We start from the raw sequence: 26,837 nt of genomic DNA, 5'->3' as shown, positions 1-26,837 counted from the left end.
CTCGGCTTTGCTTGTTGCTCAGCAGCCGAGGCGGGGTCAAAGTGCTCGGCAGAGGATGGTGCTCAGGAGGCTGTATCGGAGGGGCTGGTCAGAGGCTCGAAGTTTTTGGGCGGACTCAGAGTCAGCTGTGGTCGGGTGCTTCCAAAGCATCGGCAGTTGTCGGCGCCTGGAAGTTTATGGCAGGGAGAGTTTCTCCCTTCTACCATCTGCATGAGATGATGGGGCTATCGGGACTTGAGACTTTTTTTCACCGTGCCCATGGTCTGCTCTTTATCAATTAACTTTATTGCTTTGCACTGTTGTAACTATATGTTATAATTATGTGGTTTTGTCAGTTTTAGTCTTGGTTTGTCTTGTGTTTCTGTGATATCTTTCTGGAGGAACATTGTATCATTTTTAATGCATTCATTTCAAAATGACAATAAATGAGGACTGAGTGTCCTCATAATCTAATCTAAATATATTTAGTGAAGAAGCGTCAACTGCTTCCCTGGGCAGAGAATTCCACAGATTCACCACTCTCTGGGAAAAACTATTCTCCTCATCTCCGTCCTAAATCTTCTCCCCTGAATCTTGAGGCAATGTCTCCTTGTTCTAGTCTCACCTACCAATGGAAACAACTTTCCTACTTCTATCTTATCTATCCCTTTCAAAATTTTGTATATTTCTATAAGATCTCTTCTCATTCTTCCGAATTCCAGAGAGTATAGTCCCTTGGCTCCTTGATGCCACATCTAATCAAGTTTAGCATTGATATTAACACTGCATCTCTGGGATTCAATTCTTTGTTTCACAATTGAACAAAGGCCAAAATGGGCCCGGCAAAATTCTGACTAATGGTAAGCATGTTATTGATGAATAAATGCCACTTAAAAGCACTTGGCAACACTTCAATAATTTTGCTGATGACTGAAAGCGTACTGTTTAAGTAGTAGTTAGTTGCTGTGTAGAAATACTAGGATAGTTAAAGGTTCATGGAATACATGTAAAAAGTTTTATTTTGTATTTGTATAATTTTTTGCACAACTTGTTTTATAAATGAGCAGCATGGTGGTGTAGTGGTTAGCACAACGCTTTACCGTACAGTCAACCTAAGTTCAATTCCCACTGCAGCCTGTAAGGAGTTTGTACGTTCTCCCCGTGATTATGTGGGTTTCTTCCAGGTGCTCCGGTTTCCTCCCACAGTGCAAACACATCCGGTTGTTAGGTTCATTGGTCAGTATAAAATTTTCCAGTGATCAGGCTCAGATTAAATCAGGGTATTGCTGGGCTATGTGGCTTGAAGGGCTGGAAAGGCCTATTCCATGCTGTATCTCAATAATAAATAAATAAAGTTAGCTTTACTTTCAGAATATTTGACCTTTGGTTGCTATTGTTTTCCCACCGTTGCTAGTTGATCACTTTGATGGTCGGCAACACAGATAAACATCGGGGTGTTGAGGAATGGGATTTGTGACTGTCTTCATTGATAATCTTAACATGATTAGTTGGCCATGGTCAGTGCAAACTAGAAAAAACTCAAGCTAAAAGTTGATAGCAGTCTTTACCTTGTCAGCCACTGCAGTGCAGTCCATGAACAGCAATACCTCAGACAGAATTGCTTGATGAGGTTGACATTACTCTAAAAATTTTTTCTTTAGTTCTTTCCTTAAAATTGCAGCTTTTCTTCAAAAATTAAATTATTATGAATTTTATTTGTTGCCCTTATTCAGAGTTTCACTGGTAACTCTAACAAGGCTACCCATCTTTCATTAATAATGGCACAAACTTGATTGGAGAAGTTTTTCCATTTCCTATGCCTCTGCTCTCACCTTCTCTCCTTCAGGAAAGAACAAGGATAGGGTTCCCCTAGTCATTACCTTCTACTTCTCGAACCTCCACATTCAACAGAATATTCCCTGCAACTTCTGTGATGATGACATTATAGCACAGTTACACTTAGATCTTCTTTTAAAATGCAGTAAAATGATTTTAAAATATCATTTTCTCTTTTAAGTTAAAGGTAGAGCTCTTTAAATATTACACAATCCATCTACAAACCAGATTCAGTCTAATTTAAGAACATTTCAATGCAGTCATTTCATGAAATGTTAAATTAAGATCATAGCTCCTAGCTCAAATGATTGTAAAAAAAAAGATTTATGCGACTGTTGGACCAAAACCAGATTAATCGTTTCATTTACCGGTTATTGGCCTTCACTATAGAATTGCCTGGTAAATTTGCCTACATGCAAAAATATTTCATTGTATGTGTTACTACACATGATAAGGCACCAAATAAATGCAGAATAAAGAATATTATTTACCTCATGAAGTGGGAAGACTGCCTGAAATGCACCATCTTTCATTAACTTCTTCAGAGAAATGTTGTCTAAAATGAAATTAAAACATGAAATAGGATATAGCTCTATTTCTACCAATAGCAATGCAGTCATAAATCACCACTTTCTAGATAAGTGCTGACAATTGCAAAGCACATTTACACAAGTTTGCAGATGGGGAATCAATTCTTCCAAAATTGGACATGAATGGGGTTGAAAAGGTTAAAAAGAGATACGAAGTCAGAAAAACTGTGAAACCACATATGGGTTTTAGGTTTTAGCACAAATGAAGTAAATGTGATGCAAGACAAGAGACAAAAATAAATATGACTGCGAAAAGCAAAATGAATCTGGATTATTACAAAGTAAGTATGGATTAGGCAAAAAGGCAGCTGGTAAAAGAAACAATGGCATTTGGCAGTAAAAATAGTTATAAGAAAAAGGAGAGAGAAATTCAAGTTAGTGGCAATAAAATTGTTAACTATTACATTCATATCTTTTGTGTAGCTAAGAAGGAAGTACATGATTGGCCTTAGTTTATAAAATTAAGAAATTCCCAAATACTTTAGCAATTACCTTCTGTACCTATCTTACACTGTTACCCCACAACACCTCATCCTTCTACCACATCTCATTCTTTCATCCAAAATTATCACTTCATATCTCCATTCCATCCCATGTTTGCCCATTTCACTTCATCTGTGTCCTCCTAAAACTAGTTAATCTGCTACCTTTCTGATTTGTGTTCTATGAATTTTGAAGTTATGTCCTATATATTTCAGTCCAAAAAATAATGTTTATAAACTTTTTCTAAAGCATTTAAGGAAACAAAAATCTTATTTAATCCAGATAAACAGACTGTCAAGATCAGCATTAATATTAAGGTGAATATTAAGTGATCTGGGGCACACATGAGTGGACGTATGGTTAGGAATCTCAAAACAGCAATTTTCTATGAGTGATGTGGTTTCTTTACCTTTGTACCTACTGTATGTAAAAATTACTGTGTAGCTTTGGTGAAGGTGAGAACGTGTAGAAAACACCACAGCTACTGCTGGCCAAAAAAACAATGGCACCTATTTATCCAGCCCTTGTCAACTCCACTTACCTCTCAAGTTTGCCTGAGACTGGTAAAATCTAGCTTACAGAGATGACAAATAGAGGACATATTACAATAGAAGCACATTTTTATAAGAACAATAAAATTTACCTGAAACAAAATAACAGAAATCTGCCAAGATCACCAATGAAATTGGTATTATGAAAATTATAGTTATTATTACAAATATTATTTAAAATAGAATCTTCAATGATTAATTTTTAAAATTAAGAGCAGTCTTCATAACTTAAGAGAAAGCAAATGTACATACATAATTGCACACCTGCAATTATGTGGCATTAGTTAGTTTGTCATACAGGCTTCTGTTTATTAGCAAAAATATGTTGTTTACCATTTATGTCACCATTCGTTGGACACTTTGTTTTCCACAGAATAAAATTTATAATTCGTATTCTGCAATGAACAAAAAAAAAACATATTAGTTGAAGGTAATATGCAAGAATTTTCCAAAAATGACAAATGCTATATCTATAGAACAATAAATGAACCCACTCAGTCTTCTCAGAACACTTGCATTCTGTGCGTTATTCATTTTTTAGTCTGTAATTTTATGGATCATTTCTTGATAATTCTGGATTATTTGCTCTTATGAACCCCATTAGTTTTATCTATTTATAATTCTGCAAAAAAAAACCATTGTGGTGCATGAGATTCCATGTGGCTTAATTAAGGTTCATATTAATATTCACGTGTGTGTGTGTGTGTGTGTGTGTGTGTGTGTGTGTGTGTGTGTGTGTGTGTGTGTGAGAGAGAGAGAGAGAGATTGAGAGAGAGAGAAAGAATAAAAGAGAGAGAGAGAGAATAAAAAGAGAGAGAGAGAAAGTAGCGTCATTCATTCCATTTTAAAAAGGATTAAACAGGAATGTGTTAGTCAGCAACAAGTGATGTGTGGGGTTGTAAATGCACATATGGAATGGAAATGGTCATCAAGGATTATGTAATTTTGACAGCTTTTGGAGGGCAGGTTAGAGAGATACATTTCACACACACACACACACACTTAAACTGCTAAATGATAAGGTAGAGCTAATTTCCCAGATGGCTCCCAACTTGCATTTAATTCTGCATTAACTGCCTTTAATAAAAGATCTGTTGCCCCTGCATGTTTTGTTATTTGCTTTGCTTCTGTTACTTGTTTTATTAAGCAGCACCCTCTAAATACTGCAGTGGTGAAGAAGATTTTTGAGGAACAGAATGGGAGTGAGTGTGATAGAGATAAAGAATAGGATTCCTTACATACAGCAGCGATGATGGCAGGCAAGGCATATGACGTGTATAATGGTGTGTTTGAAAAAAAATACAATCAGACTCAACCATTTGCCCTATATATGGCACAAATGGATATATTCCTCTGGTTGAACAGTATCATTAGGATCCCAGGAGAGGACAGAGAAAAGAAACCCAGCAGTAAATGAACAGTGGAAGGCAATGTTGCATGGTTGATAGTAAAGTCATCCAAGACATATAACTCATTTACCAAGGATGAAGTCTCTTACAAGAATAATGTAAAGAAGGGACATTTAAACAGGAACTTCCGAGACTTTTAAGAGTTACAAGTTTGACACATGCAACCAGGCACTGAAAAAAAATGATTGGTAAATATGGTCAGGACTTTGGAAAAGTGGCATAGGGTAGATAGTGGGGACACGAAACAGCTGTGAAATTGATAAGTGTCACATCTGTCTACAATATTACATAACCATTTGGAGATGATTAGTATTCCTAACAGCCCTCTTCAATGATCAAATACAATATTATTATCACTTGTAGTCTAATTGCACATTATGGTTCCAAAGTGATCTGTCTAACTTCTTTACTGAACCTCATACAATGACACGAATCAGACATACTTGACAAATTGTTGAGTACATATAAATAATTAGATAATGTCAATACCTGGTTGATTTTGTGACACTATGCAATTTACAGTCAGCATATCTTCCCTGAGAAATGTTTGTGTGATGAATGTACTCCTCAAAGATCTTTTCATGAGCTTGAATTCCAAAATACTGATTTTGGGAATCTTCTTTTTCCTGAGATAGAAGGAAACTGTTATGCTTCCTTAAATTAGTTTGCATGTTTTACACTCTAAGTATCACTTTTGTAAAAGTAAACAACAGAAATTGTTTGAGGATTTAGGAAAACTGGATCCCACTTTTGTATTGCGTGCCAAAAGCTATGGATGCTGCAAATCTGAAATAGAAACAGAAAAGTTCTAGAGATGGTCAGCATGACAGGTAGCATTTTTTCATGGTACATACTTACAACACCTGTCCAACTACCTCATCCCTTCCCACCATCCAGGGATCCAAGCAGTCTCTCCAGGTGAAGCAACTATTCACTTCTACTTCTTTCAATTTAGAGTATTAAATTCATTACACCCTCTAGATTGGACAAACCAAAAACAGACTGAATAATTACCTTGCAGAACCTCTTTGTTCAGTGTGTAGGTAAAATGCTAAGATTTCAGTTAACTGTTGTTTTAGCTCTCATAGGCATTCCCACAGTCTTTGATCTATCTGTCTTTGGCTTTCTGTACAGTTCAAATAAACCCCAATGTAAGCTCAAAGAATGGCAATTCACTTTCAACTTGGGTCTTTACACTACTTGGAACTCAGTTTTGGTTAACCAGAACATAAGCATGAGGAGATTGTCATCTTTGTTTCTGAAAAGAGATAAACATTTACTGCGGTCAGCAAATATACTGGTAGAAAATAGAGTGGATAAAAAGCGGAGCTCTGCCAGTTTCATTCTCTAAATCAGTCAATTTATCCACAGAAATCATCTAACAAACTTTGGGGGTTGACGTTGGGAAGGATATTATGAATGTATAGATCAAACAGACAGAGCAAGTGGAGGTAATAGTGAAAAATGGCAAACAGCTGCCTGGTTTACCTGTTTCAGCATTCCACAACTGCTTATGAAAGAGATTTGTCACATTTCCCCATGGCATAGAAGGAAGCCAACTGACCCATTGAGTCTATACTAGCTCTTAGGGAAACCCCATTATTCTAATTTCCTCACATCTTCCTGTGACCAATTTGTCATATCACCATCAACTCTGCACCAACCAAAAGAGAGGCAATACATAGTAGTCAGTTCGCCTAAAATGAGCATAGGGAGAGACAAAAAAACAGGGCAAATTCCGGTCAATTACAGAGATAATGTGCAAACTCCACACAGGCAGCATTGGAGGTCAGGATAGAGAAGTGATTTAGCTGTGTTATCTACAGCTCCTTTGTGATTTTATTTTATTTTATCGACGTACAGTGTAGAATAGGCCCTTCCGGCCCTGCGAGCCACGCTGCCCAGCAATCCACCAATTTAATCCTAGCCTAATCAAAGGACAATTTACAGTGCCCAATTAATTAACCAGCTGGTATGTCTTTGGACTGTGGGAGGAAACCCAGAGGGGCATGGGGAGAATGTACAAACTCCTTACAGGCAGTGGTGGGAATTGAACCTAGTGCACCTGTCCTGTAAAGCCTTGAGCTAACTATGCTACCCTACCACCACATTCAGAAGCTACTGCCACATTCAGAGTATGCTAATATACAAACAAAATGTTGGTATAGGAGTGCAAAATGCTGCAAGGGTTATCATAGAAAGTACTGCATGAGCATTTCAGATTTATTGTGTATGGGATTGCTAAAATATTAACAGAGTTCAAAAGGACAAAGAGAGCAAATTAACATTAAGTTCACTTTATGTTATCCCTTTACAGAACTCTGCAGCTGCCTGGTTTTCTATGATTTGTTACTTCAAAACATTAAAAAGACACAGGAGTCTGGGAATGAGGGTCTATCTAATTTCATGTTTACTTTAAGCGAGGCGCGCACATACCACGTGGTAGTGTGATGACATATGTGATTAACATTTTTACATAGAACGCATAATAAATTATTTAAACAAACAGGAATGCTTTATCAAACGATATATTTGCCTGTCACCAGAATAGGTCTACAGTGGAGGCAACCTCATTGGCTCTTCACATGGCCTTAAATCACCTGGACAATACAAGTACCTATGTCAGGATGCTGTTTATAGACTACAGCTCGGCATTTAACACAATTATTTCTACAGTTCTGATCGTAAATCTCCAGAACATGGGCCTTTGTACCTCCCTCTGCAACTGGATCCTTGAATTCCGAACCGGTAGACCACAATCTATGCGGATCAGAAGCAATATCTCCACCTCACAGACAATCAGCACTGTCGCACCTCAGGGCTGTGCGCTCAGCCACTGCTCTAATCTCTCTAGTACCCATGACCAGCGCAAATGCTATCTATAAATTTGCTGACAATACAACTATTGTTGGCAGAACTTCAGATAGTGACAAGAACGTGTACCAGAGTGAGATATGTCAGCTAGTTGAGTGGTATCGTAGCAACAACCTTGCACTCAACATCAGTAAGACCAAAGAACTGTGGACTTCAGAAAGGATAAGCACACAAGGGAATATACACCAGTCTTCATAGAGGGATCAGAAGTGGAAGGAGTGAGCAATTTCTTTTTTTTTAATTTTATTTTTATTTGGATAAGGAATTCACAAGTATCATGTACTTTTTTCACATGTATAACCTTTTCCATTTTTTTATATGTACAAAACTATAATTATTTATACATTCTTAAGTACACATTGAGATGATATAAAAAGAAATTAGACACTTAAATAGATAATTATGTACAGTGGAAATTCTAATCTATTAGGCTAAGTAATGGTATTAATTGTTAAGAAAAATAGTAATAATAGTGGATTAGTAATAGTTTCCGTATATCTCTTCTGGATCATTTCTTCTGGTCCAAAATGTTGTATGTAAGCCTATGTAACAACCATTGTAGGTGTTTATGTCCTAACTTGTTCATGCTTGCTCCTGCCCCCAAACATAATTATCCAATCCCTATGTACTTATTTACTTAATTTTATCATTTTTTATCCCTTACCCAAATCTTTTCCTTTACTTGTATTAATTCTCTATTTTCCAAAAAAAAACAAAAACAGTAAACATTTAGACTAGGGGTGCTTATGTTAGCAATATTACTGTGTTGATGAGAAGAGCAGTATAAATCATTAGGAGAGTCATCTAAAGTCTGCTTGCATTGGGGTTATATATTCAATCCATTTATCCCAGATTTGATAAAATTTTTCTTTTTGAATTCTCAGGGAGTAAGTCAACTTTTCCATTTTAAATATTTCCAAGATAATTTCGTGCCAATCTTCTAATGTAGGTGGTATTGGATTTAGCCACTTTCTAGTGATTGATTTCTTACTTGCCGCTGAAAGGGCCTGCAGCAACTTTATATCTTCCTTCTGTTCAAGAAACAATACATGCCCCAAATAGAGCATCTCAAAGTTCAGAGGTATCTGGGTCCTAAGTACCTTAACTAATGTTCCATGAATACCTTCCCAATATAGACTTAATTTAGGACAATCCCAGAAAATATGGAAATGATTTGCCTCCTTGGAGCCGCACCTTCTCCAACACGTCACGTTTGTATCTTTATATTTTTCCTGATATGGGGTCTTGAAGTATCTTATAATATTTTTCCAACAATGTTCTCTCCAAGTCAAAGAATTAGTCGAAGACCACTGAAAGCTGCATATTTTCCCCCAAGCCTCCTCTGAAAGTACTAACCCCACTTCTTTCTCCCACTTCGCTTTAATATACAATGGTTTACATTTTTAGCATGGGAGAGTGCATTATATAATCGAGAAACTGATTTACTAGGAATTGAACCGCAAGCCGAATTAAGAATCTTGAAAAATTCTAATTCTACTGTTGATAGGTCTGTATATCTACAAATCTGGTTAACATAATTTCGTACTTGAAGGTACCTAAAAAAGTCACTGTGTTCTAGGCCATGTTTGTCCTGCAGGATTTGGAAACTTTGTAATACTCTTTTATGTATAAATGAGCGGTAGGTTGCAAGACCTTTCTTTATCCATAGTTCAAATCTTTTATCTCCTCTGTTGGGAAGGAATTCGGTATCATATGCACACCATCTGAAGAGTTTTAACATGTTATTAATTCCACATGAATTAACCACCTTCTGCCATACTTTTAATGTAAGATTTATCCAACTGTTTTTAAATTTTTCCAATTGGGCCATCAATCCTTTGTCAGCTTTTGAGGCCTGTAGAGGACAACTGTCAACCAATCCAAATTCTATTTCCTTCCATCTAGCCTTATATTCCCTATTACACCGATATAACAGAGGGGTTATCTGTGAGGCATAAAAATAATTTCTCAGGCAAGGAAGAACCATACCTCCTCCTTCCTTCCCTAACTGTAAGGTGTTATATCTAATTCTAGGTTTCTTTCCTTGCCAAATGAAGCGGGAAATCCATTTGTCCCATTCCCTGAATTGATTATCATCCACCTCCACAGGTAAAGTACGGAAAAGATACAATAACCGAGGAAGAATATCCATTTTTATAGTATTTATCCTTGAATTTAAACTTAAAAAGGGGATAAGATTCCATTTATGCATATCTGCTTTTATCTCTGAGATTAATGGCCCATAATTTACCTGTGACAGCGTTGAAAGATCCTTCGGCAGGGTTATTCCTAAATATTTTAATGATTTAGCTTCCCACTTAAGATCATATGTATCCTGCAATTTTTTGGATGGTGTATAATTTACAAGACAAGATCACAAGACAAAGGAGCAGAAGTAGGCCATTCGGCCCATCGAGTCTGCTCCGCAGCTCCCCCATGAGCTAAACTATTCACCCATCCAGTTCCAATTTCCGGCTTTTTCCCCATATCCCTTGATACCCTGACTAATAAGATACCTGTCAATCTCCTCCTTAAACACCCTCAATGATCGGGCCTCCACAGCCATATGTGGCAACGAATTCCACAAATCCACGACCCTCTGGCTAAAAAAATTTCTCCTCATTTCTGTTTTAACTGGGTACCCTCTAATTCTAAGACTATGGCCTCTTGTCCTGGACCCACCCACCAAGGGAAACAACCTTTCCACATCTACTCTGTCCAACCCTTTCAACATTCGAAACGTTTCTATGAGATCCCCTCTCATTCTTCTATACTCTAATGAATACAATCCAAGAGCCGACAGACGCTCCTCATATGTTAGCCCCTGCATTCCAGGAATCATCCTCGTAAATCTTCTCTGAACTCTCTCCAACATCAGTATATCCTTTCTAAGATAGGGGGCCCAAAACTGCACACAGTATTCCAAATGAGGTCTCACTAATGCCCCATAGAGCCTCATCAACACCTCCTTACTCTTATACACTATTCCTCTTGAAATGAATGCCAACATAGCATTCGCTTTCCTTACCGCCAATCCAACTTGGTGGTTAACCTTTAGGGTATCCTGCATGAGGACCCCCAAGTCCCTTTGCACTTCTGATTTTTGAATTTTCTCCTCATCTAAATAATAATCTGCCCGATTATTTCTTCTTCCGAAATGTACAACCATACATTTGTCAACGTTGTATCTCATCTGCCATTTCTTTGCCCATTCTCCTAAACTGACTAAGTCTCTCTGCAACCTTTCCGTTTCTTCAACATTTCCTGCTCCTCCACCTATCTGGTGTCATCCGCAAATTTGGCCACAAAACCATTTAATCCATAATCCAAATCATCGATATACATCGTAAAAAGAAGCGGCCCCAACACCGACCCCTGCGGAACACCACTAGTAACCGGCAACCAATCAGAATAGGATCCCTTTATGGACATTTAGGGACTATTTAGGGACATAACCTGCGTTTTCTTTACATTTATTTTTTAACCTGATATTTTCCCAAAGTCATCCAACAGTGTAAACAATCCTATAAATGATTTTTCTGGTTCACTCAGATAGACTAAAACATCATCTGCGAATAATGCCACTTTCTGTTCAATCCCTGCCACCTTGATACCTCTTATGATTTCACTTTGTCTTATTAGTTGGGCAAGCGGTTCAATATATAGCGCAAAAAGGAGAGGAGAAATTGGGCATCCCTGTCTAGTGCCTCTCTCTAAAATAAAGGAGTCAGAGAGGTCCCCATTTATCTTAATTCGAGCTGTAGGGCTGTCATATAGAGTCTGAATTACTTTAATAAACTTTTCTTGAAAGCCGAATCTTCCTAACACTCTGTGTAGGGATGCCCAACTAACCGAATCAAAAGCTTTCTCAGCATCTAATCCTACTACCATTGTCTCTGTCTCGTTCTTATTAACCTGTTCTAATATGTGTAGAGTTCTCCTTATGTTGTCCTGTGTTTGACTTTGTTGAATAAATCCAGTCTGGTCTAAGTGGATTAAGCCAGGTAAGAGCTTTTCCTATCTGCGCGCTAATATAGATGTAAATAGTTTGTAATCTAAATTAAGAACACTAATTGGCCGATAATTGCCACATTCTAGTTTATCTTTACCCTCTTTAGGAATAACTGAAATAATCGCTTCTCTCCAGGAAGGTGGAGTTTCTCTTCTCTGCAAGATCCAATTAAAGGTGTTAAGTAGTAATGGGGCTAACTGTGACTTCAGGGATTTGTACCACTCTGAGGTAAACCCATCTGAACCTGGGGACTTTCCAGCGTTTAACCTAGAGATGGCCACATTCAGTTCTTTGGCAGTTACTGGTTCTAACAGACTTTCATTTTGTAAATCTGTAAGTTTAGGTAGATCTAAAGAATTCAATAAACTGTCTATATAGGGCTCATTGGATGCCCGGGGTTGGGAGTACAGCTCTCGATAATATGTTTCAAAACTCTCTTGAATTTTCCCTATTGTACTCTCCACAAGCTTTGTCTTTGGATTCTATATTTTATGAATTGTATTGTCTGCTTGTTGTTTTCGTAACTTATATGCTAATAATCTAGCTGATTTACCTCCTACTTCATAATTCTTTTGTCTCAGGTAAAGAAAATTTCCTTGAGTTTCCAACGTATAAATATCGTCAATTTCACTTTGCAATTTCCTAATTTCCTGTTTTCCATTTGAATTACTTTTGTTGCTATCTACAACTTGAAGTTGTTTTAATTTTCCTTGAAGGTCTGCTAATTTTTGTGCATTGATTTTTTTCATGTGAGTGGTAATGGAAATAATTTTCCCTCTCAGTACAGCTTTCAATGTATCCCATAAGATCACTGGTGATGTTTCTCCCGTGTCATTAAGGTCTAGGTATTCTTTGATTTCTCCCCTTAATCTCTCCATTACTTTCGGGTTATTGAGTATATGTGAGTTTAACCTCCATAGTGTTTTCCACATTTTCCTTTCCAGGATTAGAGACATAGACACTGGGCTATGATCCGACAGATCAATTGTTGCAATACTACAGTACTTTATCCTGAGTCTATCTGTATTAAAGATAAAGAAATAGTCTATCCTTGAATAGGCTGAATGAGGGAAAAGGTAATGTGTATAATCTTTACTAGTGAGGTGTAATTCCCTCCACACATCTATAATTCCCAACTCCTCCATCAATAAATTCATTTTCCGAGTCAGAGGTTTATTCTGAGTAACTATTCTTGAAGAATCTAATATAGGATTTAATCTAATATTAAAATCCCCTCCACAAATTACTACCCCTTGAGAACTGACCATTAGGTCAAAAATGTGTCTATAAAATGACCATTCACAACCTGGAAGAGCATAAACATTCAGCAATGTTATTTCTGTACCTTCTATTCTTCCTGTAATTTTTACAAATCGTCCATCTTTGTCTTTAGTCTCTGAAATATGTTCATAATTAAGAGTACTTGATATTAAAGTAGCTACCCCTCTTTTGTGGCTCAGTTTATATGATGAATAAAATACATGCTTAAAGCCCATTCTTTTTAATTTTCCATGTTCGGATTGGCTCATATGTGTTTCCTGGAGGAAAGCTATTTGTGCCCTCTCTTTTTTCAATTTAGACATAATCTTATTTCTTTTAATTGGATTCAAAACCCCATTAACATTATAGGAAATTATTTTTACCAATTCAACTTGCATTTTTCTCTAGTAGAAAAAAAAACTCTCCTTTTCTAACCAAACAGTAAGCAATCCCTTCTCAACAGTAAACCAAGACATATAACCACACCCTAGACATTTTTGAACGTATAACATTTGAAAATTTTTCCCGACTTCCCACAGTGAGGCCTGAGCACCAACCTGCCTCAGTTCAGAGGGATAACATCTATCTTCACCCTGTGTTAGAGGGCCCTCAGCAGTTTGAATAATCATAGAGAATTTTCTCCTATTTATGTCTCGACCATATTGCTATCATTCAAGTTATTCCGTCTAGTTTATTTTCAGATACCAGCTTTCATTTTACCTTTAAGTCCAATTTACTCTTTTCAGTCATTTCTCTTAATTAGTCTGTATTCTCTGTACATTCGCATCTGAATATTTGCAGCTTTTCCTTGTAGTTTGACACTCTGGTTCATGTGGAGCGTCCTCACCACACTGACTGCCATGATTTCTGCCGAATCCTCTCCATTAGCGACTCCGGTTGGGTGATAATTTTAATTGGTAGTCCCTGGTCCGCCAGGTCCAACGTTGCCTCCTCCACCGTAGCGTAAGTTTTTGACCCTTCGTCGTAAAAGACTCTCAGCCGAGCTGGATACAGGGTCTGAAATCTGATGTTGTTTTCCTTCAGGACCCTCCGTGTTTCCGCATATTCCTTCCGTCTGACAAGGATCCCCGGTGCATAATAGTGGTCTAAACTGATTTTACAGTTGCTCCACATGAAACCTTTCTTTTGCCATGCCCATTTAAGCACCTCTTCCTTCGTTCTGTAACTGAGAAATCTGACCAGAATCGATCTGGGCTGGGCGCCTGCCGGAGGCTGTGGTGCCAACGCGCGGTGAACCCTTTCTATCTGTAGGTCTTTTGCATCCGGTATATCAAGGTTCTGTCTAAGCAGCTTCTCCACGAAGGGAATCATCAATCCGGGTTTACCTTCAGTTCCTTCGGGAACTCCGTAGATCCTCACATTTTCCCTTCTTCAGCGGCCTTCTTGGTCTATTAGCTTCCACTGGAGCTGCTCTTGCAGCTTTAGCATTTCTGCTATCACTTCCTCTGCGTTTTGTAGCTTCTCTTCAATTCCAACAATCCTCGCTTCGGCTTCATCTATCCTCGAGTTAGTTTTTACTATTTCTCCTTTAATATCCTCCAACTGTTTGTTGTTATCTTGTCGGAACTCACGAATCTCTCCGAGAATCAAAGACAGATTCACCGATTCCTCCTCATTATCTCCGTCCTGGCTTGCCGTGGGGGAGCTAGGCCCGTCGCCTTGCTGCGTCTCTTTATGTTTATCAGCCTTCGGAGCGGACTTTTTAATCTTGTTCTTAGACATCATTCTTGCCCCTTTTATTAATATAGTTATACAATAATAAGTATTCGTCTAAATTCTATTTTGGGGCAGTTTACCTTCTTTTTGGCCGAGAGACCTTTTCCTTACGCCGCCATTCCCTTGGTGACCCGGAAGTCCACCGGAGTGAGCAATTTCAAAGCCCTGAGTGTCAATATCTCTGAGGATCTAACCTGGACACAACATATCGATGTAGCTGTAAAGAAGCCATGACAGCAGCTATTCTTCATCAGGAATTTGAGAAGATTTGGTATGTATCCAAAAACACTTGAAATTTTCTGAAGATGTACTGTGGAGACCATTCTAACTGGCTGCATCACCATCAGGTATGGGGAGGCTCTTGCACAGGATCGAAGTAAGCTGCAGAGAGTTGTAAACTTAGTCAGCTCCATCATGAGAACTATCTCCATAGTATCCAGGACATCTTCAAGGAGCAATGCCTCAAAAAGGCAGCGTCCATCACTAAGGGCACCCATCACCCAGGTGATGACTTATTCTTGTTGCTGCCAGCAGGAAGTAGGTACAGAAGCCTGAAGGAACACACTCAAAGATTCAGGAACAGCTTCTTCCCCTCTGTCATCTGTTTTCTGAATAGATACTGAACCCATGGACACTACCTCACTAACTTTTGTATTTCCATTTTTGCACTACTTATTTAATTTAACTATTTGATATATATACTTACTGTAATTCAGTTTTTTTCCCATTGTTATGTTTTGCATTATACTGCTGCTGCATAGTCAACAAATTTCATGACATATGCGATGATATTAAACCTGATTCTTATCTGGTTTGGATATACGAGGGGTGATTGATAAGTTCGTGGCCTAAGGTAGAAGGAGTCAATTTTAGAAAACCTAGCACATTTATTTTTCCTACATTTCCACACTTAGTCCAGCGGTCGTGGAGCATACGGATCCCTTCTTTGTAGAAGTCGACGTCTTGGACATCCAGAAGTGGTCCACAGCTAGGATGATGAATAAGTTCGTGGCCTAAGGTAGACGGAGATGAGTTATTAACTTCAAGCTTTCTGCATTTTTACTCAAGGAGTTGAACTGCACATGCATGCAACAAGAGCTGTATAACTTATCTCCTTCTACCTTAGGCCTCAAACTTATCAATCACCCCTGCTGTGGACCACCTGGAGGTCCAAGACGCTCTCGTTACATGCACGTGCAGTTCAACTCCTTGAGTGATAATGCAGAAAGTTTGAAGTTAATAACTCATCTCCTTCTGCCTTAGGTCACGAACTTATCAATCACCCTTTGTATACAAGATTACTCAACTATTACTGAAATATTAAATACACAGCGCTCCTCCCTGCTCCCTGGAAAATAAGAATGCATCTCAACTATATACACAGTATATCATATAATACAATTGCAATACAGACATCCACAGCATAGTAAATGTTTAAGTTGACCCATTCAGGTCTAAAGATTTAATTGCTGTGGAGGATGTCTTACTATTGTGGGATGACGTCTTTCCTGCCTGTCAGTTGACACTTGTGGCTGTGAAAACAATCTCAGGCTCTGGTGCCTCCTCCATGGTGGTTGTAGGAGTGATTCTGACAGCTCTAGATACCTTTTGCATCTTCTAGTTTGTGCACTTTGATATTAGGAAGGTTCATTTAATTCTTATTAATCATTCTATTGCTCTCCTTTTGATTCTGATTTCTGTGTTCCCTCAATCAAAACATTTTCTGGTGAATCCTCTATTTTTGTATCTCCTTTGACTCCTCTCTTTTTGGCCTTTCATTCAACCAGCTGGGCTTTAGTCTTTACATTTACTTTCACAAGCAGCTTTTTGCCTCCCACTTGAAGTTCATGCAATAACCTTAAATGCACGCAGAGTAGATTCTGGTTCCTTGTACTTACAAAAGCCGAATGCTTACAACTTCCCTGAAGCTCCTCAAGCTTCCAGCTTAAAGCCAAGCCACATTTCACAAGTAACTGCCTGATTAATATATCAGAAACTTTCTCATTACTTACGAAAACTGTTGTAGTCAGCCCACTGCTTTCATTACTTTCTCGCTGGAGGTCCTTCCTTGGTCCAATATGCTTTCCAAACAGTGGCACAGTGGTTAGCACCAAAACCTGTCCTCTGTTGGGCAACAGTTCATGGTGTTTGGCATGGAGACAATCATGACATCATCCAGAATCTTTCTTAAATCGCTTTCAGTTGACTTTATTATAGGAGATGTGGCATGCAAATGGTGGATAGATCTCTAGCCAAGTTGTAGTTGCCTCAGCCAATCACACCTCCACAATGCTGGTCCTCTGTTTGTACCACATAAATGTTCAATGTGGTTTGTTGGTTGTTGTATTCCACAGTTACGAATGTCATTTCCACAGGAGTTACCTTTACTCCAGTATAAGTTCTTAGATGGATACCTGCAGGCTTCTTTTTACAAACTTTGAAATGCCCCTCAAATTCATTTTGTGGAATGACTGAAATAGATGAACTACTGTCCAATTACATTTTAATTAATTTGACATTTACTTCTGGTGTAAGCCAGATTACTTGTCTGTTGCTAATTTTCACACTGTAAATCTTAAGGCTATGCAGTCCTGCGTCTCTCTCATCATTACCAGATTTTTCATCAACAGCATGCAGATTAGTGATCTTGAAATTGCAACTTGACCATTTTGCTCTTTCTTTTCTCTGTGCAGTTCATTTATTTTGTCTGCACAACATGTTCTTTGTAGGTGTCCAAATTTGTTGCATTTTCTGCAAGTTTCAGTTTTAAATCTCCATTTATTTGGTGTATATGAACCCATGCCACAATAGTACACAATTTGTTCAGCCAGGCTCATTTCTGTTTAGATGCTGAAATTTTGTTCACTCTCACTTTCGTTCCTGACTGTGTTATGTACCCCGTAACTGGGTTGCCAAACCAGCAGAAATGGACCACTTAGTTGGAGTCTGGTTTAACAGAAATTGATAAAGTTTTATTAAAGAAATAAGTAACACAGTACTCTAATCGTAAGGATATAAATGCAACAGGTTAGCAATGATAAAACACACGTACACAGAACGAAGGTAATAGGAATCAACCAAGCTGTATCGCAGTCTAGGGGTAAAATGATCAGTCTCAAGTGATGCAGAGTTCAGTTCAGCTTAGTACAGTTCGCAGTAATCGCTGTTGTGCTGTTGGAGAGAGAGAGAGATAATATGCAAATCTGATTCAGACAGACCTTTGATGTTCTCCGCAGTTAGCTTTCGGGCGAACCCTTTTAATGTCTTCTGTGGTCACCGACTGTGATCCCTCCGTTCCGGATATGACCGTTCTTCCACGGTGAACCCAGCACCCAGGCAAGGGCAAACACACATACCAGGTTCCCGCCGATCGTACCTTTTCACCCTGTGCATCTATGGTCGGCTCTTGCGATCAGACCTCCAACTTCCACCAACTTGTGGGGGCACACCACTCTTCCAGGGTCTCGTTATCTCGTGATCTCATGGTGTGTGTCGTGCCTTAGCGAACCTGTTCTTTTTATCCCCCTGCTGGGGTATCGCCTGTCCATCAAACTTCAAACAGTTCAGGTTCAAAGCAACCGGTCTGTCAATATCTGAAATGTGTTTCTTTCTCGTTAATCTCTCTCTTCTCTCTTATTAGCATTTTGAATGTTTCTCCATTGTCTCCCTTATCTCTCTCATCAGCATCAATCTTCTGATAACTTGGTTTTTCGTCACACCCCTATCCTTCAAAGGATTTTTACAGGGGTAAAAATTATGAGCATGAATACATTATTAGATACACACTAATATACAGGGTCATCAGCTGTAAGGCTAATACAGAGAACTAAGTTTTCAACACCTTGACAGACAGCAATCACATTTTCCGTTCCTTTTATATGTGTTATTTTAATATCCTCTAAGACCAGGCTCCAACCTAGCAACCTTTTGTTTTTATCCTTCATAGTGCCCAAAAACACTACTGGGTTGTGATCAGTGTAAATTCTCAGTGGTTTCCGACCCGGACAAATATAACAAAGGTCGTCCCACGCAAACTTAGCATTCTTTGGCAAGAGCTTAGTAAGAGGGAGGGTAATATCCGCAAAGTTTTTGCAAAACTTCTGATAGTACCCCACCATCCCCAAGAACCTTCTCAGGGCTCTCTTGTCTGTCGGGGCGGGGACTTCAGAGATAGCCCGCACCTTAGCCTGCATTGGTGCCAGCTGCCCCTGTCTTACCACAAATCCCAGATAAGTGATCTTTCCATGACTGAATTCACTTTTTGCGAGGTTCACAGTCAGGCTGGCTTCAACCAGCTTTTTAAACAGTTCCTCCACTGCCACAATGTGCTCCTCCCACGTGTCACTCCAGACCACTACATTGTAAATATACGCTTCTGCGTTCCTTAGCCCTTTTGTCACTGAATTAATCATCCTATAGGAGTGTTGCTTACTAGGCTGACCTGATGTGACAACAACACCATGTCCCAGCTCTTTGCATCGCCTCTGGACATCCGGACATTCGTCTGCATGCCGGTTAATTAGCATTTTTAGTGGCTCGCTCTGTTCGGGGGTTAAGTGAGAGAACTCATCAGCAAAGTTGGTCAAAACAATTGAGTTCTCCCATCTGGTCGGCACCATACTTATCTTTTCAAAATGGGTTTTCCCCTTATCAGGTGGCACCCTAGCCTCATTAATTTTCATGATAACACCGACTAGGTCTGCTCGCCTATCGTGGCCAGCTGTTAGCATATCAATAGCCTGTAACTCTGTTAGCTCACGTCTACAATATTCAATAGCATCCTTCCTCCTGTGCGGCCAGTAAAACTTTTTCATGATTCTATCGACTGTCTTCCTTACCCCAAAATGTCCACCGAGGGGTATCTTGTGGGCCAGGTTAAAAATCTCATCCCCATAAATTTTCGGCTCTACCACTTGGTGTACCACCCCCCATTCCTCATCTGCGGGCACGGTACGTGGTCTCCATTTCCTCATTAGTACTCACTCCTTCACATAATAGCCCACTGGCTCCTTTTTTAATTCTGCTTCAAAGAGAGCTGTCTCTGCCAAAACCATCAGCTCCTCGTCTCGCTCCTGTGCCTGTATAAATTCCTTCCTTGCTAATGATAGGTCTACCTCAACTTCCATTTCACTACGCTGCTTCTCACTTTCTAACCCCTCCTGGTACAAGGCTGGTAAAAACGTCTCAGCTAAATCTATATTCGCTTCGGCAGCCTTTCTGGACATGCGCCGATTCACTGCGCAAACAGGATAAACCTATGAGTCCATGGGCGGGGCCTCAATGCTGGCAGGCTGGCTTGTCGGTTTTACTGCTGAGTACACATTTCCGCCGGTGAGGTCATTACTGAGGAAGACCTCCACATCTTCCATCGGTAGTTCGGGCCTCACCCCGATCGTGACCGGTCTGGAGACCAAGTCACTTTTTAGGTGTATCTGGTGCAATGTTACTGCTTCAGTCCCTTTCCCAATGCCTTTTATCACCCTGACCTCCCCAGTCTGGGTCCCTGAACTAAAGTCTAACACACTCTTTAAGATCAATGACTGACAAGCTCCAGTGTCTCTCCAGATCCGTACTGGAACCGGGTTTAACCCCTCCTTCACCGACACCAATCCGGCCGAAATAAACTTCTCGCGCCCTTCCTGAACTTTATCAGACCTCTTCTCCCCTAGCAGTTTGTTTGCCAGCTCAATACAGCCAGTCGGAACCGTCATTTTCCCTTTCCCCATCTCCTTCTTTGGGGCAAAGCACCTGGATGCAAAGTGACCGGCTTTCCCACAATTATAGCATACGACCCCAGGAGACTTCCTAACAAACAGCTTCCTGTCTTCCTTATCCTTCTCACTAGTGCCTGGCTTACTTTCTGGCTTTTCCAGCGGACTCTCTCCGCCCTCTCGACTACCCTTCTGGTAGCTTTTACTCGGGGTAAACTTCGCTTTGTGCGTTAACGCATATTCATCCGCTAACTTAGCAGTTGCGGCTAAGGTGTCTGCCTCTTTTTCATCTAGGTAGGGTCTCATACCTTCAGGGACACAACCTTTAAACTGCTCAATCAGTATTAGCTGTAGCAGTCTGTCATAATCCCCACTGACCCCTTTCGAGGCGCACCAACGCTCACAATACATCTGCATCTCACGAGCAAACTCTAAATACATGCAGCCCCACTGCTTCCTCGCATTCCGGAACCTCTGCCGGTATGCCTCCGGGACCAACTCATAAATCCTGAGTATAGCCTCTTTCACCACATCATACCTCTGGGCATCTTCTGCGGACAATGCCGAGTAAGCTTGTTGAACTTTTCCTTTAAGTACGCTCTGAAGCAAAACAGCCCACTTATCCCTCGGCCAGTCCTGACTTGCAGCGACATTTTCAAAATGGAGAAAGTACCGATCAACTTCGGCCTCCTTAAATGGGGGAACCAGCCTAACCTCCTGGGTCGTCCTGAACCCTCCACCTTGATTCGGCATGGGCCCCTGCACTAGCATCATCCTTAACTTCTCCAGCTCAAATTCCCTTTCCCTCTGTTTCTCTCTCTCTTGTCGCTCTAACTGCCTCTCTCTCTCTTGCCGTTCTAACTGTTTCTCTTCTTGTTCTAGCTGCCTTACCCGGAACTTGTGCTCGAGTCTCAATTTTTCCATCTGCAGCTGTACTGCTTCTCCACCAGGTTTGCCCATAGATACCACCTCCAGCTCTCCTTGGGGAAACACACCTTTAGATACATAATGCTCTATGATAGCTCTGTGCATCTCCGCTCTCCTCATTGTCGACTTCCCCTTAAAAAGATTCAACCGTTTGGCCACAGTTGCCAATTCTGATTTCCTGGCATCCTCTAATGCCTCCAAGGTTGGCGCATTTAGAAATTCCTCAATCTCCATTTCTGCTGTTTGCCCTTTCTTTCTTTCGGGAATTTTAACCCAATCAATTTACCCAGTCCCGAATTTGGCATTCAAAATCGCGGACGAGATCCCCACTTATGTTACGTACCCCGTAACTGGGTTGCCAAACCAGCAGAAATGGACCACTTAGTTGGAATCTGGTTTAACAGAAATTAATAAAGTTTTATTAAAGAAATAAGTAACACAGTCTTCTAATCGTAAGGATACAAATGCAACAGGTTAGCAATGATAAAACACACGTACACAGAACTAGGGTAATAGGAATCAACCAAGCTGTATCGCAGTCTAGGGGTAAAGTGATCAGTCTCAAGTGACGCAGAGTTCAGTTCAGCTTAGTACAGTTTGCAGTAATCGCTGTTGTGCCGTTGGAGAGAGAGAGAGATAACACGCAAATCTGATTCAGACAGACCTTTGATGTTCTTCGCAGTTAGCTTTCGGGCGAACCCTTTTAATGTCTTCTGTGGTCACCGACTGTGACCCCTCCGTTCCGGATACGACCGTTCTCCCACGGTGAACCCGGCACCCAGGCAAGGGCGGACACACATACCAGGTTCCCGCCGATTGTACCTTTTCACCCTGTGCGTCTATGGTCGGTTCTTGCGACCAGACCTCCAACTCCCACCAACTTGTGGGGGCACACCGCTCTTCCAGGGTCTCGTTATCTCGTGATCTCATGGTGTGTGTCGTGCCTTAGCGAACCTGTTCTTTTTATCCCCCTGCTGGGGTATCGCTTGTCCATCAAACTTCAAACAGTTCAGGTTCAAAACAACCCATCTGTCAATATCTGAAATGTGTTTCTTTCTCATTAATCTCTCTCTTCTCTCTTATTAGCATTTTGAATGTTTCTCCATTGTCTCCCTTATCTCTCTCATCAGCATCAATCTTCTGATAACTTGGTTTTTCGTCACAACTGCAACTCACTTGTGTCTGACTACAGATTCTATTGAAACAGCTATTTCAACTATTCTTGCTTCAGTTAGCAGCCATTTTTGATACTTTCTTGTAAGATTTCACAAACTAAACAGTATCTTAGTGTATCATTAAGACCATTACTGAACTGACAATAATCAGACAATCTCTTCAATTCAGCCACGTATGTTGAAATGGACTTCCCTTCCTTTTGGTTCTGCTTATGAAACCTAAAGTGTTCTGCAGTCAACAATGGTTTCAATTTTAAGTGTTCCCGTATTATTTTGACAATATCAGCAAAGCTCATTTCAGATGGTTTGGTTGGAGCAGTTAAACCTCAAAGCAAACTGTATGCCTTTAAACCCAAAGCATTCAGCAAAATTGGTTCTTGTTTCTCAATGGTTATTTCACTTGCTTCAAAATACAGTATAGCTGAATCAACTCAGTATACATGAGCCAGATACCCATTGTGTAATCAAACATGTCAATCTTTCCGATATAGCCAGCCATTTGTGCTTTTTTTCTTATTATTATCACCCAGTATTCACTTTTTTATAAACCCTTGAATTCTCCTTTCTGACTTTTAGAAAAAATTATTGTGTCTTCCCTGCCAAAGAACATGTGCTGCACTCTATCAGTTTTCAGGCTGTGCCCTCTTGTTCTGGACCTCCACCATAGGAAACATCCCCTCCACATCCACCTTATATAGTCCTTTCAACATTCTGTAGGTTTCAATGAAATCCCCTCACTTTTTTCTAAATTCCAGTGAGCACAGGCCCAAAGCTGTCAAATACTCCTCATATCTTAACTCCTTCATCCCCGGAATCAGCCTCATGAACCTCCTCTGGACTCTCTCCAATGACAACACATCCTTCCTGAGATATGGCACCCAAACTGTTGACAGTTCCCAAGTGCAGCCTGACTAGTGTCTTATAAAATCCCAGCATTATCTCCTTGCTTTTATATTCTACTCCCCTTGAAATAAATGCCAACATTGCATTTGGCTTCTTTACCACAGACTCAACCTGCAAATTAACCTTCTGGGAGTCTTGCACAAGCACTCTTCACCCCTTCTTTAACCCTGAGATACTTCATTAATGAACCTTCTGGGAGTCTTGCACCAGGAATGAAAGGGTTATCATATGAGGAATATTTGATGGTTCTGAGTCTGGAGTTTGCTGGAATTCAGAGGGATGAGGGGGATCTCATTGAAACCTTTCAAATGTTGAAAGGCCTAGATAGAGTAGATGTGGAAAGGATGTTTCCCATGGTGGGAGAGTCTAGGTCAAGAGGGTGTAGCCTCAGGATAGAGGAGCACCCTTTCAAAAAAGAGATGCAGAGAAATTTCTTTAGCCAAAGGGTGGTGAATTTATGGAATTTCTTGCCACATGCTGCTGTAGAGGCAAGGTCGTTGGGTGTATTTAAGGCAGAGATTGATAGGTTCTTGATTGGACATGGCTTCAAAGGTTACGGGGAGAAGGCCAGGAACTGGGGTTGAGGAGAAGATCAAAAAAAAGGATCAGCCACGATTGAATGGCAGAGCAGACTCGATGGGCCAGATGCCTAATTCTGCTCCTATGCCTTATGGCAGGGGTCCCCAACCTTTTTTGCACCGCGGACCAGTTTAATATTGACAATATTCTTGCAGACTGGCCGACCTGGGGGGCAGGGGGTGATGTTCAAGTAGGGTTAAACTCACCTCAACATGTCTTTTACAGTTATGGTTGCCAACTTTCTTACTCCCAAATAACAGACGAAAGTAGCAGTCAAATCCCGGGACACTTTACCCTGGGAAAGACTACCATGACCATGAAGCCTTGCATGGGCACCTGTGTGCGCATGTGATGTGCGTATGCGCGTACGTGCCAATTTTTTTCCCCACAAATCGGTTTTGCCTTAATCTTCCCGACTATCCTGTACACACATGATTTCTACTTTATATAGGCTGTGTATTTATCATATCATTCCTGCTTTTACTATATGTTAGTGTTATTTATTTTCGGTTTTATGTGTTATTTGGTATGATTTGTTAGGTTATTTTTTGGGTCTGGGAGCGCTCAAAAATTTTTCCCATATAAAGTAATGGTAATTGCTTCTTCGCTTCATGCCATTTCAGCACGAAAGGTTTCATAGGAACGCTCTACCTTAGCAGGGGAAATATAGGACAAGGGCGGTCCCGTATGGGACAAACCAGTTTAGCCCAATATACGGAATGTCCCGGCAAATACGGGACAGTTGGCAACCCTATGTTCAAATTCAACGGTGCGTGACAGGGAATGAGGAAAGGTGCAGCTGACTCATATCATTTCCTCGCAGCCCGGTAGCACGTGCTTTACGGCCCGGTACCGATCCGCAGCCCGGTGGTCGGGGACCGCTGTCTTATGGTCTTATGGACTCCTAAGTCCCTCTGCACCTCTGATGTTTGAATTTTCTCCCCATTTAGATAATAGTTTCTTTTACCAAAATGCATTGTCATACATCGCCCAACATTGTATTCCATCTGCCCATTCTTTCAATTTGTCTGTCCTGCTACAATTGCATTGCTTCCTCAGCACTACCTATCCCTCCACCTATCTTCATTTCATCCACAAACTTAGCCACAAAGACATCAATTCTATTATCTAAATCATTGACAAACAATGTGAAAGTACCAGTCCCAATACTGACTCCTGAAGAACACCACTAGTCACTGGCAGCCAACCACAAAAGCTCCCCTTTTTTCCCACTTACTGCCTCATGCCTGTCAGCCATTCCTCTATCCATGCCAGGTTCTTTCCTATAACGCCAAAAGGATTTTTTCTTCAGCCATCTCTGCTCTGCCGATATCCCCGCCAGTGGCCTCCTCCAATCCACCTGGGCAAGCTCCTCTCTCATACCTCTGTAATTCTCTTTATTCCATTGCGATACTGATACATGTAACTTATGTTTCTCCTTCTCAAATTGCAGTATGAATTCAATCATATTATGATCACTGCCTCCTGAGGGTTCCTTTACGTTAAGCTCCCTAATAAGATCTAGGTTATTACACAACACCTAATTTAAGATAGCCTTTCCTCTAGTAGGCTCAAGCACAAGCTGCTCGAAAAAGCCTTTGCATAGGCTTTCAACAAATTCCCTGTCTTGCGATCTGACACCAACCTGATTTTACTAACCCCCTTGCATATTGAAGTCCCCCATTACAATTGTGACATTACACTTATTACATGCCTTTTCCAGCTCCCTTTACAATTTCAAGCCCACATCCTGGCTACTATTTGGAGGTCTATATATGATTCCCGTAGTGGTTTTTTTCACCCTTGCAGTTTCTTAACTCCATTCACAAAGATTCAACATTCTAACCCTATGTCACCTCTTTCTAAAGATGTAATTCCATCTTTTACCAACAGAGCCACACCACTGCCTATGCCTTTCTGCCTGTCCTTTTGATACAAAGTATACCCTTTAATGTTAAGCTCCCAACTATGGCCTTCTTTGAGCCATGACTCAGTGATTCCCACAACGTCATACCGACCAATCTCTAATTGCACCATGAGTTTGTCCACTTGATTCCGAATGCTACGCGCATTTAAATACAGCATCTTCAGTCTTGCATTCTTCACCCTTATGAATTTTGCCTCTGTGGTACAACTTAACCTTTTGCTCTGTCTGCACTTGTACCCAATCATTGGCTTGTCCTTCCTTACACTCATGTTACACTCATCATCCACTTATAAACCAGCTGATTCATCCTCAGTTCTACTGGTTCCCATCCCCCGACATAACAGCTTAAACCACTCCCAACCTGCCCACAAGAATATTGGTCCCCCTCCGATTCAAGTGCAACCTGTCCCTTTTGTACTGGTCACACCTGGCCCAATGAGGTCCCAATTATCCAGAAATCTGAATCCCTGCCCCCTGCTCTAATTCTTCAGCCTCGCATTTATCTGCCACCTGATCCTAATCCTATCCTCACTGTCTGTGTCACAGGCAGCAATCCCAAGATTACTCCCTCTGAGGTCCTGCTTCTCAGCTTCCTTCCTAACTCCCTGTATTCTGCTTTCAGGACCTGCTCTCTTTTTCTACCTATGTCATTGGTCCCAATATGTACCATGACCTCTGGCTGCTCACCTTCCCTTTTCAGGATATTGTGGACACGTTCAGAAACATGGTGGACCCTGGCCCCTGGGAGGCAAACTACCATCTGTGTTTCCTTCTCGTGTCCACAGAATTGCCTGTCTTATTCATCTCTGAGTAAAAAAATAACTCAACGTATAGTGGACTGTGATTACTTTTAAAACTTTTACTGATCCATGCTTGTAAAATTC

At 40.5% G+C, this 26,837-nt stretch overlaps 1 protein-coding gene across 3 annotated transcripts in view; it reads right to left on the bottom strand.

Annotated features, from left to right (window-relative positions):
* ano9b (anoctamin 9b) overlaps window positions 1–26,837 on the bottom strand; it is a 159,640-nt gene that overhangs the window by 101,074 nt on the left and 31,729 nt on the right. For all 3 annotated transcript variants that reach the window (XR_011887860.1, XM_072273127.1, XM_072273128.1), the window contains exons 4-6: window positions 5,338–5,474; window positions 3,773–3,834; window positions 2,307–2,371 (exon numbers count right to left, since the gene is read on the bottom strand). Coding sequence is in view for 2 of the 3 variants with exons in the window: in XM_072273127.1 (XP_072129228.1) it covers window positions 2,307–2,371; window positions 3,773–3,834; window positions 5,338–5,474 (264 nt within the window). In the remaining variant the exon portion in view is untranslated. The remainder of the gene's footprint in view (window positions 1–2,306; window positions 2,372–3,772; window positions 3,835–5,337; window positions 5,475–26,837) is intronic.

The sequence above is a fragment of the Mobula birostris genome, chromosome 11 (genome assembly GCF_030028105.1).
Source record: "Mobula birostris isolate sMobBir1 chromosome 11, sMobBir1.hap1, whole genome shotgun sequence".
NCBI lineage: Eukaryota > Metazoa > Chordata > Chondrichthyes > Myliobatiformes > Myliobatidae > Mobula > Mobula birostris.
This window is presented reverse-complemented; position numbering and strand designations above follow the sequence as displayed.